The sequence below is a fragment of the Lonchura striata genome, chromosome 32, assembly GCF_046129695.1.
Source record: "Lonchura striata isolate bLonStr1 chromosome 32, bLonStr1.mat, whole genome shotgun sequence".
Classification (NCBI taxonomy): domain Eukaryota; kingdom Metazoa; phylum Chordata; class Aves; order Passeriformes; family Estrildidae; genus Lonchura; species Lonchura striata.
Genome location: NC_134634.1, coordinates 5209279 through 5225877, shown reverse-complemented (window position 1 = coordinate 5225877; position 16599 = coordinate 5209279). Strand labels below are relative to the sequence as shown.

Below are 16599 nucleotides of genomic sequence, written 5' to 3'. Positions count from 1 at the left end.
TGTCCCCCCGGTGTGTCCCTGTCCCCCCGGTGTGTCCCTGTCCCCGGTGTGTCCCTGTCCCCGGTGTGTCCCTGTCCCCCCGGTGTGTCCCGGTCCCCCCGGTGTGTCCCCATCCCCGGTGTGTCCCCCCGGTGTGTCCCTGTCCCCCCGGTATCCCTGTCCCCCTGGAGCTGTCCCTGTCCCCCGGTGTGTCCCTGTCCCCCCGGTGTGTCCCTGTCCCCGGTGTGTCCCTGTCGCCCCGTGTGTCTCTATCCCCGGTGTGTCCCTGTCCCCGGTGTGTCCCCCCGGTGTGTCCCTGTCGCCCCGTGTGTCTCTATCCCCGGTGTGTCCCTGTCCCCGGTGTGTCCCTGTCCCCGGTGTGTCCCCCCGGTGTGTCCCTGTCCCACCGGTGTGTCCCCCCGGTGTGTCCCCCGGTGTGTCCCTGTCCCCCGGTGTGTCCCCGGTGTGTCCCCCCGGTGTGTCCCGGTGCCCCCGGCTCCGATCTCCCACCCAAAATCTCAGCACCCCCCCCGTGACCCCCGGGGCCGCTCTGGGGGCGGGGCCACCACGGGGCGTGGTCACGGAGGGCGTGGCCTCACACGGGCCGGGGCCGGGGGCGGGGCTCCGCGGCTGTGGGCGGGGCCGGGCCGCCGCCCCGCTCCTTCCCGCGCCCGCCGCCCCGCCCGCCGCACTTCCGCTTCCGCCGGTGCCGGAAGTGCCGCGGTGTCGCCGCCATGGCCTCAAGGTTACTGCGGGTGAGCGCGGCCCTGCGGCTGCTGCCCGCGGCGTCCGCCCGCGCCGCGCCCGCCCGCAGCCTCGGCGTGCCCGGTGAGCGGGGAGCGGGCGGAGCGGGGGGAGCGGGGGGAACGGGGGGAACGGGGATGGAGCGGGGGGAGCGGGGGGAACGGGGGGAGCGGGGGGAACGGGGATGGAGCGGGCGGGGCGGGGGGAACGGGCGGAGCGGGGGGAACGGGGATGGAGCGGGCGGGGCGGGGGGAACGGGCGGAGCGGGGGGAACGGGGATGGAGCGGGGGGAACGGGGATGGAGCGGGGGGAACGGGGATGGAGCGGGGATGGAGCGGGGGGAACGGGGGGAACGGGGATGGAGCGGGGGAAGCGGGGATGGAGCGGGAGGAACGGGGATGGAGCGGAGGGCGCGGGCGCGGTGTGTGCGCCCGGTGTGACCGCGCCCCGCAGGGAACCTGGCCAGCGATGAGGAGCAGGCGACCGGCATGGAGCGGAAGGTGATGGAGGCCATGAACAAGGGTCTGGTGAGTGCCGGGGGTTGCCGGGGGCTCCGGGGCGGTTCCGGGGTTCGGCCGGCCCCGGAGGGGCGCAGAGCGGCGGAGGGGAGCAGGGAGCTCCCCTTGGGGGAGCCGCGGGGCGTTCCGGGCTTGTTTCGGGGTGCCCGTGGTGGGGAGGGGGTCAGGGGGAGAAGATCTGGGGGTCCCGGGGTGGGGGGTGGCGGGGTCACCTGGAGGGGTGTGCCAGCTCTGGGGGGCTGGGGAGTGTGGCCACAGGGGGCTGGGGGTGCTCGGGTTGGGGTCTGGGGGCTGGGTTTGGAGTCTGGTGGTGCTGGGTTTGAGGGCTGGGGGCTCTGGTGGTGCTGGGTTTGAGGGCTGGGGGCTCTGGTGGTGCTCGGTTTGGGGTCCTGGAGGTGCTTGGTTTGGGGGCTGGGGGCTCTGGTGGTGCTGGGTTTGGGGTCAGGGGGTGCTGGGTTTGGGGTCAGGGGGTGCTGCATTTGGGCTCTGGGGGTGCTGGGTTTGGGCTCTGGGGGTGCTGGGTTTGGGGTCAGGGGGTGCTGGGTTTGAGGGCTGGGGGCTCTGGTGGTGCTGGGTTTGGGCTCTGGGGGTGCTGGGTTTGGGGTCAGGGGGCTGGGTTTGGGGTCTGGGGGCTGGGTTTGGGCTCTGGGGGTGCTGGGTTTAGGGTCAGGGGGTGCTCAGCGCCCGGGGTGCCCCTGCCCGCAGGACCCCTACAGCATGTTCCGGCCCAAGCGCTACGCGGGCACCAGGGAGGACCCGAACCTCGTGCCCTCCATCACCAACAGGCGCATCGTGGGCTGCGTCTGTGAGTGCCCCCGGCCCCGCGTCCGTGTGTCTGTCCTGTCTGTGGGTCCATCCCTATGGCCTTGTGTCCATCCATCCCCATGTCCATCTGTCCGTCCTGTGTCCCTGTGCCCATCCCTGTGGCCGTCTGTCCGTCCCCGTGTGTGCATGCGTCTGTCCTTCTCCTGCCGGTGTGCACGGCCCGTCTGTCTGTGTCTCTGTCCTTTTCCTGTCCGTGCGTCTCTCCTCCCACCCGTGCCTGTCCAGGCTGTCCGCGTGTCCGTTCCTGTCCCTCGTCCGTTTGTCCATCCCCTTCTGTGCTTGTCCCGTCCCTCTAAACCTGTCCCCATCCCACCCTGTCCCTGTGTCCCCTGTCCGTGTGTCCCACGCCGTCCCTGTGTCCCCAGGTGAGGAGGACAACAGCTACGTGGTTTGGTTCTGGCTGCACAAGGGCGAGGCCCAGCGCTGCCCCTCCTGTGGCGCCCACTACAAACTGATCCCGCACGAGCTGCCCCACTGAGGGACCCCGCCCCAAAAACCGATCCCCATGAGGGACCCCGCCCCACAAACGGATCCCCACGAGGGACCCCGCCCCAAAAACGGATCCCCACGAGGGACCCCGCCCCACAAACGGATCCCCACGAGGGACCCCGCCCCACAAACAGATCCCCACGAGGGACCCCGCCCCACAAACAGATCCCCACGAGGGACCCCGCCCCAAAAACCGATCCCCATGAGGGACCCCGCCCCAAAAACCGATCCCCACGAGGGACCCCCCCCACCATCTGATCCCTGCTGAGGGGCAGGGGTCCCCTCCCGGGGTCCCCCTATAAAGAGTTTGTGTGGAGAGCTGCCTCTGTCTGTGCTGGGGGATGGGGCCGTGGTGGTGTCACCGTGACCAGGGGGGGACGTGGGGGTCTGGGGGGACACCACGGCCTGGGAGTGGGATTTGGGGTGGGGGGACCCCGTCTGACTGTGCCTCTGCTCTGGGGCTGGGTGGGAAAAGCCCCCAGTGGGTCCCGATGCTGCTTTGTCCCCTTTGGGTGTCCCCAGCCCCAAAAGGAGCCCCTGGGCACTGAGGGGGTGGGTTGGTCCCAGGAGGTCCCAAGTGGATACAGGAGGTGCCCAAAGGCTCCCAAGAGGTCCCAAATGGCTACAGGAGATCCCAAGTGGCCTCAGGAATTCCCTGGAGGCTCCGAGGAGATCCCCAGAGGTTCTCAGGAGTTCCCCAGATGCTCCCAGGAGATCCCCAGAGGTTCTCAGGAGTTCCCCAGATGCTCCCAGGAGATCCCCAGAGGTTCTCAGGTGATCCCAGGTGGCCTCAGGAGATCCCCAGAGGTTCTCAGGTGATCCCAGGTGGCCTCAGGAGATCCCCAGAGGTTCTCAGGTGATCCCAGGTGGCCTCAGGAGATCCCCAGAGGTTCTCAGGTGATCCCAGGTGGCCTCAGGAGATCCCCAGAGGTTCTCAGGTGTCCTTTCAGGGTGGTCCCCCCCGGGCTCCCTCGGGCGCTCTCCCGGTTCTGCCCCGTGGGCCCGCTGGGGGCTCGGGGCTGACGTCGCCTGTCCGACCTGCGGCCCCAGCGCTGCGGGCCAGCTGTGACGTCATGGATGACGTCACGCTGCATGGCCATGACGTCATGCATCCCCGGCTGGAGGGGGCGGAGCCTGAGCGCCGCTGGCCAATGGGGGCGGCGGGAGGCTGTGACTGACAGCAGCGAAGGGCGGGAATTGCGCGCAGTGAAGGGGCCCCGGGCCGCATTGGCCAATCGGAGCCAGCCGTGGCCGTGACTGACAGCCGAGCTCTGCGCCCAATGGAGGGGAGGGGGCTGCGGGGCGGGGCCCGGGCCCGGAGACCAATGGGAGGCGTGGCGATGATGACCGACAGCTGGGGGCGGGACTCGGAGGGACGGGATTGGAGGGGAGGGGGCTGCGGGGCGGGGCCAGCGCTGGGTGGGCGGAGCTTCGCCGGGGGCGCGCGGGGACGCGGCGGGCGGGGCCGCCGGCGCACGTGACGGCGGCGGTGCGGCGGTGACGTCAGCGGTGTCGCAGCGGGGCCGGAAGCGGGCGGCGCGCGGGGCGGGCGGACAAGATGGCGGACGGGGACAGCGGCAGCGAGCGCGGCGGCGGCGGCGGCGGCGGGTTCGGGACCGCCCGCGGCGGGGCGGGGGGGGCCGGCCCGGCCGCGGGGCCCGGCGGCGGCGGCGCGGCCGGCCCCGAGCAGGAGACGCAGGAGCTGGCGTCCAAGCGGCTGGACATCCAGAACAAGCGCTTCTACCTGGACGTGAAGCAGAACGCCAAGGGCCGCTTCCTCAAGATCGCCGAGGTGGGCGCGGGCGGCTCCAAGAGCCGCCTGACGCTCTCCATGGCCGTGGCCGCCGAGTTCCGCGACTACCTGGGCGACTTCATCGAGCACTACGCGCAGCTGGGCCCGTCCAGCCCCGAGCAGCTGGCGCAGGCCGCGGGGCCGCCGGGCGAGGACGGCGCCGGGCCCCGCCGCGCCCTCAAGAGCGAGTTCCTGGTGCGGGAGAACCGCAAGTACTACCTGGACCTGAAGGAGAACCAGCGCGGGCGCTTCCTGCGCATCCGCCAGACCGTGAACCGCGGCCCCGGCGGCCCGGGCGGCTTCGCGGGCGGCCCGCCCGGGCTGCAGAGCGGCCAGACCATCGCGCTGCCCGCGCAGGGCCTCATCGAGTTCCGCGACGCCCTGGCCAAGCTCATCGACGACTACGGCGGCGAGGAGGACGAGCTGGGCGGCCCCGGCGGCGGCGGCCCGGGCGGCGGGGGGCTCTACGGGGAGCTGCCCGAGGGCACGTCCATCACCGTGGACTCCAAGCGCTTCTTCTTCGACGTGGGCTGCAACAAGTACGGGGTGTTCCTGCGGGTCAGCGAGGTGAAGCCGTCCTACCGCAACGCCATCACCGTCCCCTACAAGGCCTGGGCCAAGTTCGGCGGCGCCTTCTGCCGCTACGCCGAGGAGATGCGCGACATCCAGGAGCGCCAGCGGGACAAGCTCTACGACCGGCGCGCCGGCCCGCCGGGGCCGGGCAGCGGCAGCGGCGCCGGTGACGACTCCGACGGCGACGACGTGGACGACGACTGAGCCGATCCCCCCCAGCCCTCGACCCCGACGCCGGCCCCCCACCACCCCCCCGAGCCCCGGGGCGAACGGGTCCCCGATCCCCCCTCCCAGCGACGGGGCCGAGGGGTCCCCCAACCCCCGGGTCCCCGCTCCCGGCAATGGGACGAAGGGGTCCCCGAGCCCCCCCCCCCCTCCCAGCAGCGGTGGGGCACGGGGGTCCCCGAGCCCCCGAGCCCCCCCTCCTGCCGCCACCGGAGAGAGAGAAACCGGCCCGACCGTGCCGCGGCCCCCCCGCCCCCTCCCCGGCTCCCGCCGTGGGACCCCCGACCCCAGGACTCGCTGCTCTGGGGGGGGGCAGGGGGGCTCCCGCAGCCCCCTCCCCTCCCGGTGCCCCCCACCGAAACCAGCGCGGCCGGAGCCGAGCGGCGGCGGCGGCGCCGGGGGAGGGGAGGGGGGCACCGGAGGCACCTTGGACCAACGGCCGTTCCCTCGGCTTGTGATTTTCCCTTCATTTTCCTTTTGGATTTTTTCCTTTTCTCCTCTTTCCACGTTATTTTTTTTTTGGTTTTTTTTTCTTTTTCTTTTTGGGTTGTTGGTATTTTTTTTTGTCCTTGGTTTTTGGTTGGGTTTTTTTTTTTTCCGGGATGCAAACTCCGGGCGCCCGAACTGGAACCCGCCCCGAGCTGGCGGCTCCCTGGCAATTAGGGAAGATTTCCTCGGTTTTGCCGATTTCTGACCGTTTTTCCCCCCCCCTCCCCATTTCCCGCCGGGAAGGGGGAGGCGCCGGCACAAAGCACAAGGAAAAACTCGACAGGGCGAACCATCTTCCCCTTCTCTCCAAATAAGGCGCCTCCGGCCCCGTTTCACCAGGACCCGCCGGAATCCGCCCCTTGGCTTCACCCAAATTGGATTTTCCGGCCCCAAATCCGTGGCCACGCCCGGCCCCGGCACCTTGGGGGTGGATTTTGGAGGTTCATTGTTATTTTTTGCCTCCTTTTGTCTTTTTTTGCCCCCCTGGGCCCGGCCCTGGCGCCGCCTGGTCCCTCCAGCCACCTCCTATTAAACACATTTTTCCACTCTCAAATAGTCTTTTTTTTTTTTTTTTTTTTAATTCTTTTCACTCCCTCAGCTCAGTCCTGCCCTGTACAGAATTCCGGTTTTTCACCCCGTTTTCCCATAACTCTTGAACTCCATCGCTCTCATTCCAAAGTTTTGCCTCTTCTCCAACGGTTTCACCACTTCTAGGACTTTTCTTTTTTTTTTTTTTTCCTTTTAATCCATTTTTGGGAGCCCAATCAGCTGCCTCCTTAATTTATTACCACGGATCCGGCATCTCCCTCTCTCCGTATTTATTGGGAAGCGAGGAACAGCCGCAGAGCCCTGGGGGACCCCCCACGCCGCTGTCCATCCGTCCACCGGCCGGCCCCACCCCGCTGCTCCCGCTGCTCTTTTTAAAGGGATTTTTAAAGAGAATTTCTTCCGTTTATCCCGTTTTTAAGCCTTCTCCGTCGCAAAGGACCCGGATCCCTCACTCACTCACTCGGGAGCAATAGTCCTTCCTCGATGGCCGATGTGTCCGTACTGTATTTTGTACCCTCAGGCAGCTCTTTCCGGTGAATTCCTGCTGTATCCACCCATACTCCTGGTCCTGTGTTCTTTGCCACGGAGAAAAACCATAAACCACGACGGCGACGACGGATTTGGGGGAAAAACGCTCCCAGCTCCGCGGGACTCACCGGCGTCCAGCCGCGGGACCTCTCCTTTTATTTTTGAAGAGGATGAGAGATATATATATATATATATATATATAAATATATATATATTCCTTTGGGTTTCTTTCTTTTGGCTGAATTGTGGTGATTTAGCCTTATTTCTACTCTGGGAGAGCGGCAGAATTGCTGCTGGCCCGGCCCTGCTCTGGGGAGCGGGCTAGAAATACACGGAAAAGGAAAAAAAACCAGGCAAAACCACCAAAATCCAGTAATAAACCCAAAAAAGCAGCTCCCGGCGTTGGCTCAGGGAGCCTTTCCTGGCCAGAGAAGCGCCGGATCCATGGACACAACCTCCCACAGCTCCATTTGGGTGGGAAGAGCAGAGCACGTCGGGGAATACAGCGGAAAAAACAGGCAAAATGAGATAAAATAGGGAAAAAAAGGGGATTTGAGGTGCCAGCTGGAGCGAGGGGAGCGGCTGTGGGGGCTGCCATGGCAGAGGGGATCTTGGGGGGCAGTTTTGGTGGGTTTTTGTCTTGGAGCCCCCCAGGAGGCATTGGGTGTTTCCCAGGAAAGCGGGACAACGCCGGCATCTCCCCTGAACCCCCTTCCCATCTCTGTGTGTATAGACGTGGCTGTGTGTACATAGCTCAGATTCGGTTGGGTTTTGGGTTGAATTCTGTAGAAAATGGGCAAATTGCTTTTTTTGGGTTGATTTTTTTTTGTTGTTTTGTTTTGTTTTGTTTTTTTTAGTTTTTATTTTTTAAACCACAAATAGGGAGAAAAATATCCCAAATTCCTGGTACTTCCAGCTTTGCTGCCCCAGAGGGGCTGACGGAGAACGCGATGATGGCTGTACAGACAGAATGTTGGAAGTCTTGTACAATGCCCCAAAACCCACTGGAAAATACCCCAAATGGCTGGGTCTGGAGCGGGTGGTGCTTCCAGGGCAAGTTCAAACAGCTTCAGCTCTTTTTGCCCTAAAAAATACGGAAGAAAATTCGGATTCCCCTGCCTCGTTTCCAGGTGACTTGGGGGCAGTGGGGGATGCTTTGGGGGGCCATGCTTTGGGTGGCTCCTCATGTTGGTGACTAAACCAACCCAACCCCTCACTGGCCTCTCATAAAAAAAGCAAAAAGTGGGAAAAAATCACAAAAAAACTGGAAGAGCTTTTAAAAGAAGCAGCTGAGGGAGCACTGGGGGTACGCAGGGTGGTGCACCACGGAGCTCAGCAGGTCTTCCCGGTGGGAAGTCCCAGCTGGCTCCGTGGATGCTCCCAGATGTTCCTGCAGGGCGAGGCCATTGCCTCCTCGCCCTCCTCATCCTCGCGGAGCCGGTAGAGCCGGGGCGGCTGGGCGTTGGCGGGAGAAGGCGGATCCGGGCGGGAGGGCCGGAGGAGCGCGGCACGGCACGGCACGGCACGGCACGGCACGGCACGGCACGGCACGGCCTGGGGTCCCCGGGGGCTGAGAGCGGCTCCGGCACGCGGGCGCGGGGACAGCAGCGGCGCGGAGAGCGCCGGGTCCTTCTCAAGAGCCAGGCGCTCCCAGGGTTGGATCCGCTGACGGCTGGGTCCTCCAAGAATTGTATCTTCCAAAAGCTGGATCCTCTGAGCGCCCGATCCTCCTTCGAGAGCGGGATCCTTCAAGAACTGGATCCTCCAAGAGCTGGATCCTCTGAGCACCAGATCCTTCTCTGAGTGCTGGATCCTCCTCCAGGAGCCACATCCTCCTCCAAGTTGGATCTTCTGAGAGTTGGGTCCTTCAAACACTAGAGCCCCCTCTTAGAGCTGGGCTCTTCTCCAAGCAGCAGGTCCTCCTCGGAGAGTTGGATCCTCTGAGAACTGGATCCCATGAATGTTGGGTCCTCCTCCGAGCACCGGATCCTCCTCGGAGCAGCGGATCCCGGGAGCGCCACTTCCCTCCCCGAGCGCTCGCCATGACGTCCCTTTGCCGAAAAGAGAAAAAAAAAAAAAGAAAGTTTTATTCCTGTTATTTTTTTAATGAAAGAAAAACAAAAACTAAAGCAAACCTGCACTTTAGGCGGCCGGGGGGGCCGGGGCCCCCGTGTCCCTTCCCTGCGGCCGGCGGGGCGGCTCCAGGGGCCGGAGGCAGGTCCTGGGTGTTACCACTAGCGCAGACGAGGCCGACGCGACGAACTCCTCCTGCTCCGAGCACTCCTGACGTAGCAGATTTTTGCAAATGGAGTTTTACAGTCTATATTTAAAGAATTGTATGTTTGTAACAAATAAAGTATGCGGAAAAGTGAATGAAAACCAGCCCGGGCCCGACTTGCTCCTTGGGGTGCCGTGGGGGGCCCGGGAGGGTGGAGCTGGTGCCACCGTGGTGGTGAGGGGTGGGCTGGTCACCCCGTGGCACTACAGGGACATTCAGGATGTCCTGAGGGCACAAACGGGGATGGGGTCCCCATCGTGTCCTGCGACTCGGGGGAGCCGGGGGCGTGAGGTACCGGCACGGCGGGGAGGGAGCAGGTCTGGCGTGCCATAGGCACGTTGTGTCACAGCTCGGGCTGGCGTGTGCACGGTGCAGCGTGTGTGTGTGGGTGTGTGTGAGGTGTGCGTGCATCGCACGGCTCTGTGCGTGTAAGGCGTGTATAAAGCGATTCTATGGCCGTGGTGTGCGTGTGTAAAGCGTGTGTGAGGCGTGTATAAAGCGATTCTATGGCCGTGGTGTGCGTGTGTAAAGCGTGTGTGAGGCGTGTATAAAGCGATTCTATGGCCGTGGTGTGCGTGTGTAAAGCGTGTGTGAGGCGTGTATAAAGCGATTCTATGGCCGTGGTGTGCGTGTGTAAAGCGTGTGTAAGGCGTGTGTGCCACCACACGGTGGGAGGCGGGGAGCGTTTGGCGTGGCCCGTGTGTGCTGCGTGTGCACAGGTGTGACAGCCCCGTGTGCCATCGCACGGTTGTGCCCCGGGGGCTGGGGTGTGCCCGGTGCCCGGTGCGTGCCCGGTGCGTGCCCGGTGCCGTGCCCGTGCCGTGCCCGGTGCCCGGTGCTGTGCCCGGTGCCGTGCCCGTGCCGTGCCCGGTGCTGTGCCCGGTGCCGTGCCCGTGCCGTGCCCGGTGCGTGCCCGGTGACGTGCCGGTGCTGTGCCCGTGCTGTGCCCGGTGCCGTGCCCGGTGCCATGCCCGGTGCTGTGCCCGGTTCCGTGCCCGGTTCCGTGCCCGTGCCGTGCCCGTGCCGTGCCCGGTGCCCGGTGCTGTGCCCGGTGCCGTGCCCGTGCCGTGCCCGGTGCCGTGCCCGGTGCTGTGCCCGGTGCCGTGCCCGTGCCGTGCCGGTGCCGTGCCCAGTGCCGTGCCCGGTGCGTGCCCGGTGCCGTGCCCGGTGCTGTGCCCGTGCCGGTTCTGTGCCCGGTGCCGTGCCCGGTGCCGTGCCCGGTGCTGTGCCCGTGCCGGTTCTGTGCCCGTGCCGTGCCCGGTGCCGTGCCGGTGCCGTGCCCGGTGCCGTGGCCGGTGCCGTGCCCGTGCCGTGCCCGGTGCCGTGCCCGTGCCGTCCCCCGGCGCTGCCGCAGCCCCCGCCCGCCGCGCTGCGGCTCCCTGCGGGCTCGGGCTCATCTGAGGACACGCGGGACCCGCCTGCGCATGAGCCGCCGCCGCCGCCGCCGCCGCCACCGGGGCCGGGCGCGACCCCCGAGCGGCCCCGCGGCTGCTCCCCATCCCGGCCACCCATCCCCGCGGCCGCGGGGCCGCTCCTCCGGCTCCCCGGCGCCGTCCGCGGCCCCTCCGCGCCCCGCAGCTGCCGCGGCTCCCCCCGGGCTGGCCGCGGGGCTCGGGGAGCCGGGGACAGCTGGAGGGGCCCCGGGGGCAGCCGGCGGGCCCGGCCCGCGGCAGGTGCGGCGCTCCCGGGGCAGCTGCCGCGCCCCCGGCCAGGCAGGGCAGGCTCAGTGACAGCTGCCTTCCTCCTCCTCCTCCTCGCCCAGCCCGTGCCGCGGGGCAGGGAGGGCGGCTGCGGCTCGGGGGGCACGCCGCGGGCACCGGGAGCGGGTGCCCGAGCAGGGTGGGCGCGGGGCCGGGGCCGCCCGCAGCCCCCGGCAGAGCGGCAGCGGCGGGCACGGTGCGGGAGGGAAACTGAGGCACGGCGGGACGGGCAGGCCGTGGCGCCCACAGCGCCGAGCCGCTGCCCGGCACCGAGCCTCGCTGCCGAATCCCCGGCTGCGTTTACAACCTCCGCTAGCCCCAGAGCCAGGCTCCATCCGGCACTGAGCGGGGCCCGCCGTGAGGAACCGGGTTTTTATTCGGTGGGTATGTTTGTGCGAAAAGGGGCCCTCTTCCCCCCAGCAGTGCCGGGGAGTTTGGGGCTTTTTGTGGCCACCTGCTGTCACCACTGACAGACCCTTCGGCCGCTCAGGGTCCGCGTTACCGCAGGACCGCTGCCCTTCTCACTCATCCTACGGGGATGTACCGCCCCCGGGACACACGGCGGGGCAGGGAATCCCGGGCGCGGTCCCCGCTCGGCCCCGAGCAGGGCCGGGCCGTGTCGGGAGCGAACCCGGAGCCGCCACTGCCCCGCCGCCCGCGCCCCCTCACGGCCGCCCCCTCCCGGCTCCCTCACACAAACACGGCCCGGGGCGGAGCCGTGGAATGGGCGGGAAACACCGCCCGCTCTCGATTGGCTCAGTCAACTGCCTATCACCATAGCCCCGCCTCCCCCCGCGGTGCTCGCTGTTGCTATTGGCCGGGCAGTGACGTCACCGCAGCGAGCGCGCCCCGCCCTCACCCCGCTGCGTGCCGTGTGCAAAGGCAACACAGCCGTTAAACGAGCCGCGGGGCGGAGCCCGTGATGGACGGCGAAAGAAGCGGCTCGCTCATTGGGTGCCGCAGGATGTTCAAACTAGTATTGCAGGTGGTGATTGGGCGCGGCGCGGCGCGGCCCGCCGCCCCCGCCCGGGCGGGTCATTGTCTGGCGGCTCCTGAGGCGGGTCGGGCGCGGCGGCGGCTCTGGGGCTCGGACGGCGGCGGCGGCACCATGGTGAGGGCAGGGGCAGCAGAGCGGCTCGGGACTCGGGGGGCCGGCCGGGACAGCGCGGCCGGGCCCCGTGGGGCCGCCAATGGGCGCCGCTGTCAGCTGGGGCCGGGCCCCGGTCCGTGACCTTGGGTCCGGCCCGGCGCTTCCCCCGGTGCCCCGTGGCCGCTGCGCCCCTGTTCCCGGGGAGGGAGTTTGTCCTGCCCTCCAGATCCGGCCCCGGCGGTGCGCTGCAGCGCTGTCAGAGCGGCGCGGTGGCGGCCGGTGTCTCCGCGGCCGCGGTTTGTGCCGGTTGGCCGGGAGGAAGCGGCCGCCGTGGGGGGAGCGGCGGTCGAGGGGCCCGAGCGGGGTCTGTCAAACCGCCCGGCGCCTTCTCCGGGCTGCCGCGGGATCTCTCAGCTTCCCGCGGAAACGGCCCGGTCCGGACGGGGAGGAACGGGCGGGTCGCTCTCCCCGGTGCCCCGTTGCTGTGGCCCCGTGGGGGGAACGGGGGGAGCGGAGCCCGGAGCTGTCAGCGGAGGCGGGCAGGGGGATGGGGTCACGGCGTTCCGTGGATCTGCAGGGTCGCTGAGGGGGTTCTGTGGTTCCGCGGGGGCTTCCTGTGGGTTTGCAGGGGGTCCGAGCGGTCCCCGCGTTCTCCGGAGATACCCTGTGGATCCGCAGGAGCGGTGCTGTGGATCTCCGGGGGGCTTGGGGGGTTCCGCGGATCCACAGGTGGGCTCGGGGGGGTCCCTCCGCGCTAGTGGAAACACCGTTGGATTATGCAACTCCTGCCGCCGCCAAGAACTTGCGCTCGGGGATGTCTGGGAATGTGCGGCTCGAGATAAGAAGTTGCTGCTTGGAGGGGTTTTGTCCTGTTTGAAGCAATATGAAAAAAAAACAAAACAAAAAAGAAACCAGCAGGTCAGACCCAGGGAGGATTTAGCACGGGAATTCGCTCCCGGGGTCAGACCCAGGCGGGATTTAGGATTTAGCACGGGAATGTGCTCCCAGCGAGGGGCTGGGGTGGAGAGGAGGGATGGAGATGCTACAAGGATTGTCCCAACGCAGAGGGTGAGGAGAGAATTCCTCGGGACTGCCCCCTCAGGAGGGAGGAGTCCAGGAGCCCTTTCTTGCTCTTCCTAGTCAGCCCCCTGCCATGAAGATGTCTCAGGCAGCAGCTCCGAGCTGGAAAACCTGCTGGGGCAGTGGGAAACTTCACAGCTGGCGGATAAGAGCCCTCAGTGGGAACAGCCAGTGCTCTTCCCAACGCTGCCTTTTATTCCTGGAGCAAGGAAATGTCCACAAATCCCCCTTGCCTCCCCCTTTCTTCCCCATAAATCTCAAATCCACCCCCCAAAATGCCCTCCTTGAGTTCAGCAGTTTGGTGGAGTGATGTTTTCTCCTGATGGAAGTAACTCCTGCAGAGTGGATTTGCTGGGTCCCCCATGGCCTCACCCGCTGCCCCCTGCTTGCTTTAATCACCTCGGGATTAATTAATGCCCCCTCCTGACTAATTTTTTCCCAGTGTTTGAACTGAACCTGGTTTTAACTCCCACCTGGCTGGGATGGGACCCAGATCTTGGACATTCCCAGGTTAACCAGGATCTTGTTTTAAGGATTAACCTGTTCAACTTCCTCTCCTGGCATGTCTGAATCCTTTCAGCTCCCTCACCGGGAGCCAAAATTCCTCCTTTTTAGAGGGGATGGGGATTGTGGGATCAATATATTCTAGAAAAAGAGGGATTGTGAGTATCCAGGGTGTTTTCAGGCTCCTGTCTCCCTCTGCTCTTGTTCCTTGTATTTCTGTGGGTTAGAAAATTTATTTTTGGGGATTGTTATCCCTGTTTTTTTTCACCTAGAGCAGATTTTGGGTTGCTGACGTCTTTCCCACGGGGAGGGTGCAGCTCCCTCTGCTTTCCTGCGTCACCCGTAGCTCTCACCTTCATTAGGAACCCTCATTAGTGATTAATGATGTCATGGGGTCTTCCCAAATCCCTGGAATCCGTGGATTTCCTGGCAGCGGATGGGAGAGCCCAGCAAAGGCGTGCTCGGCTCTTCCGTGTTACTCGGCAGCTCCCCAACTCTTGGCTGTGGCATTTCCACCCCGTGCACCGTGGTTTTGGTTAAACCCACCGTGCCTGGGGCCCCGGGCTGGGTTCCCACTCTGCTGGAGGAGGGGAATTGCCCCGATCCCACGGGATTCACATTCCCATGTGAGGAGCAGTGCCCTGCCTGCTGCCCAGCGTCAGCCCGTGGGGAAATCGCATCTGAAAACAAACTGGGCTCACAGCTGCTGGGGAAAAAAGGCTCAACAATGGGATTTTGGGCTGTTTCCCCCCCATTTGGCATTTTCTGGGAAGTACTGGGAGCAGTGGCAGCAGGGTGAGACCCCGGGGCGAGGGAGCAGCTGCTGCACCCTGAAAACATCCCTTGTTTATCCTCTTGGATCTGCGTGGCTCGAGAGTTGCCAGGGAGCTGCCAGCTTATCCTGCAGCAGGTCCCTCTGGCTTAGAATTAACGAGATTGTTTGGATTCAGGCAGTGATTAGATTAATTAACAGGCCCCTTTCTCTCCCAGGCTGGCGGCAAGGCGGGCAAGGACAGCGGCAAGGCCAAGGCCAAGGCCGTGTCGCGCTCCCAGAGGGCCGGGCTGCAGGTACGGCGCCCCGGGCCTCTGCTTTGGGGTCAGAACGGGCGATTTTGGCACCGGGAGCCTCGTGGAGCCACGAGGAGCCCCGGGCGGGCTGTCGGGTGGGACGCAGAGGATGGGGGGATTAACTGGGAGAAGTAATTGGTTATATCTTTTAATTAATAAGTATTATAATCAAAATACAATTATTTTTATGCCGTGCAAGATTTAAAATGTCTAAATTTTACTAAATTGTTATAATTACAATATATATCACAATATAAAGGATTATAATAACATATATTGATATGATATATTAATTGTAATATATATAGTAGATTATATATTAACAAGTAATAAATTGGGTAGCGATTAATTGTAATATATGTAGTAGATTATATATATAATATATTGACAAGTAACAAGTAAATAGCATAGTGATTCATTGTAATATATGTAGTATATATAATATATTAACAAGTAATAAATAAATTGGATAGTGATTAACTGGAATATATAGTAGGTTATATCTATTAACATAATATATATTAATTGTATAATATATTAATAAATATTATATATGAAATAAATAAATTTGATACTGATTAATTGTAATATTTGTAGTATATTATATATAATATATTAGCAAGTAATAAATTGGGTAGTGATTAACTGTAATACATATAGTAGGTTATATAATAGGTTAACATAATATATACTATTAGTTATATAATATATTAATATATATTATATATGAAATAATAAATAAATTGGATAATGATCTGCCTGGAGGGTTGCTCCCACAGCCCAGCCCAGCAGTGCAGGGTGTAAATGTGCACCCTGGGGGGGCTGCAGGTATTAACGAGGTCGTTAATTGCCCCCCAGTTCCCAGTCGGCCGCATCCACAGGCACCTGAAGACTCGGACCACCAGCCACGGGCGCGTGGGAGCCACGGCAGCCGTGTACAGCGCGGCCATCCTGGAGTACCTGACGGCTGAGGTAGGACCTGCCCCCGCCCAGGCCCGCGGCTCCGCGGCCGGCCCGCCACTCCCGCCTCCTCCGCTGTCCTGCAGGTGCTGGAGCTGGCCGGGAACGCTTCCAAGGATCTCAAAGTGAAGCGGATCACGCCCCGGCACCTGCAGCTGGCCATCCGCGGCGACGAGGAGCTGGACTCGCTGATCAAAGCCACCATCGCTGGTGGAGGTGGGCCTGGTCCCGCGGGGGGCGTTGGCAGGGGAGACCAAGTGGGAACCGGGGACAAGAGCACGGGCTCGCTGCTTGGGGACCCGCCTGACGCTCACGGAATGGGGAGTTGGGGGGTTTTTGGAGATTCTGGGGAGTTCCGCAGGTGACGTGACTGGATTTCTGCCCCGCTCTCCGCAGGTGTCATCCCCCACATCCACAAGTCTCTGATTGGAAAGAAGGGGCAGCAGAAGACGGCGTAGAGGGAGCGCGGCTCTGGATCCCCCGGTCGTCGTCCTGTACCTGGGCACAGGAACGTCTCGGGGACACCAGGGATTTTTTTAAGGAATAGTTCAAAGGAAGAGCATAGAGGATTGACTGTAGAGGAAGCATTGGGATGGGTTTAGGTTCTGAGTAGGACACACCGCGGGCTGTGGGGCGGCAGCTGGGGGTGGGCGAGTGGCTCGGTCGCCCCTGCGTTTTATACAAAAGTGGAACCCATAAACCATTTTTTACAAAAATCCAGACGGTCTCCAGTGCTGCGGGAGGGGAGGGGAGGAAGCACCGTCCACTATGCAAATGAGGGTGGGTGGGGCGTGCCTCGGCCCCGCCTCCCGGGAGCACATGGCCGGCCGTGTCCGTCTGTCCTGGCGGGGACACGGGGGTGTCTGTGTGTCTGTCCGTCCGCCCGCAGACACACGGACAGCAGCTGGGGCTGAGAGCCCGGCGGGTCTGGCTGTGGGGGATCGCCATCCCTCTGTCTGTCTGTCTGTCTCAGTCCTGGGTGTCGCTCTGCCCTGCCCACGTGGGCCCTGCCCCAGCTCCCGCCGAGCCCCGGATGTTCCAGCGGGACACGGGGCCGCCCCGAGCCGGTGACGGGGGGAGCTGGAGCCGGGGCCGCTCCTGCTCTGGCAACACCGGGCGCCGGTTGCATCAGGCGTCAAGTGGCCCCAAGGGCCGAGGGCGCCACCACGGCCGTGCCCGGGCTCAGGGCCGCCCCGCCGCCCCGCAGC

General features: G+C 64.1%; 3 protein-coding genes across 3 annotated transcripts; all 3 read left to right on the top strand.

The window, feature by feature from the left end:
• The first annotated feature begins 681 nt into the window (after positions 1–681).
• COX5B (cytochrome c oxidase subunit 5B) lies at positions 682–2871 on the top strand. Its single transcript, XM_077789279.1, has 4 exons — positions 682–807; positions 1177–1250; positions 1947–2046; positions 2432–2871. Exons 1-4 carry the CDS (start codon positions 714–716, stop codon positions 2542–2544), a joined length of 381 nt encoding a protein of 126 aa, XP_077645405.1. The 5' UTR covers positions 682–713; the 3' UTR covers positions 2545–2871.
• Positions 2872–4113: 1242 nt separating this feature from the next.
• PURB (purine rich element binding protein B) lies at positions 4114–5160 on the top strand. The gene has a single exon (XM_021544826.2). The coding sequence runs from the start codon at positions 4114–4116 to the stop codon at positions 5122–5124; it is 1011 nt and encodes a 336-aa protein (XP_021400501.1). The 3' UTR covers positions 5125–5160.
• Positions 5161–11596: 6436 nt separating this feature from the next.
• On the top strand, positions 11597–16111 carry LOC110478279 (histone H2A.V). The gene is made up of 5 exons (XM_021544825.2): positions 11597–11800; positions 14354–14431; positions 15290–15403; positions 15478–15607; positions 15788–16111. Exons 1-5 carry the CDS (start codon positions 11612–11614, stop codon positions 15847–15849), a joined length of 573 nt encoding a protein of 190 aa, XP_021400500.2. The 5' UTR covers positions 11597–11611; the 3' UTR covers positions 15850–16111.
• The last annotated feature ends 488 nt before the right edge of the window (positions 16112–16599 follow it).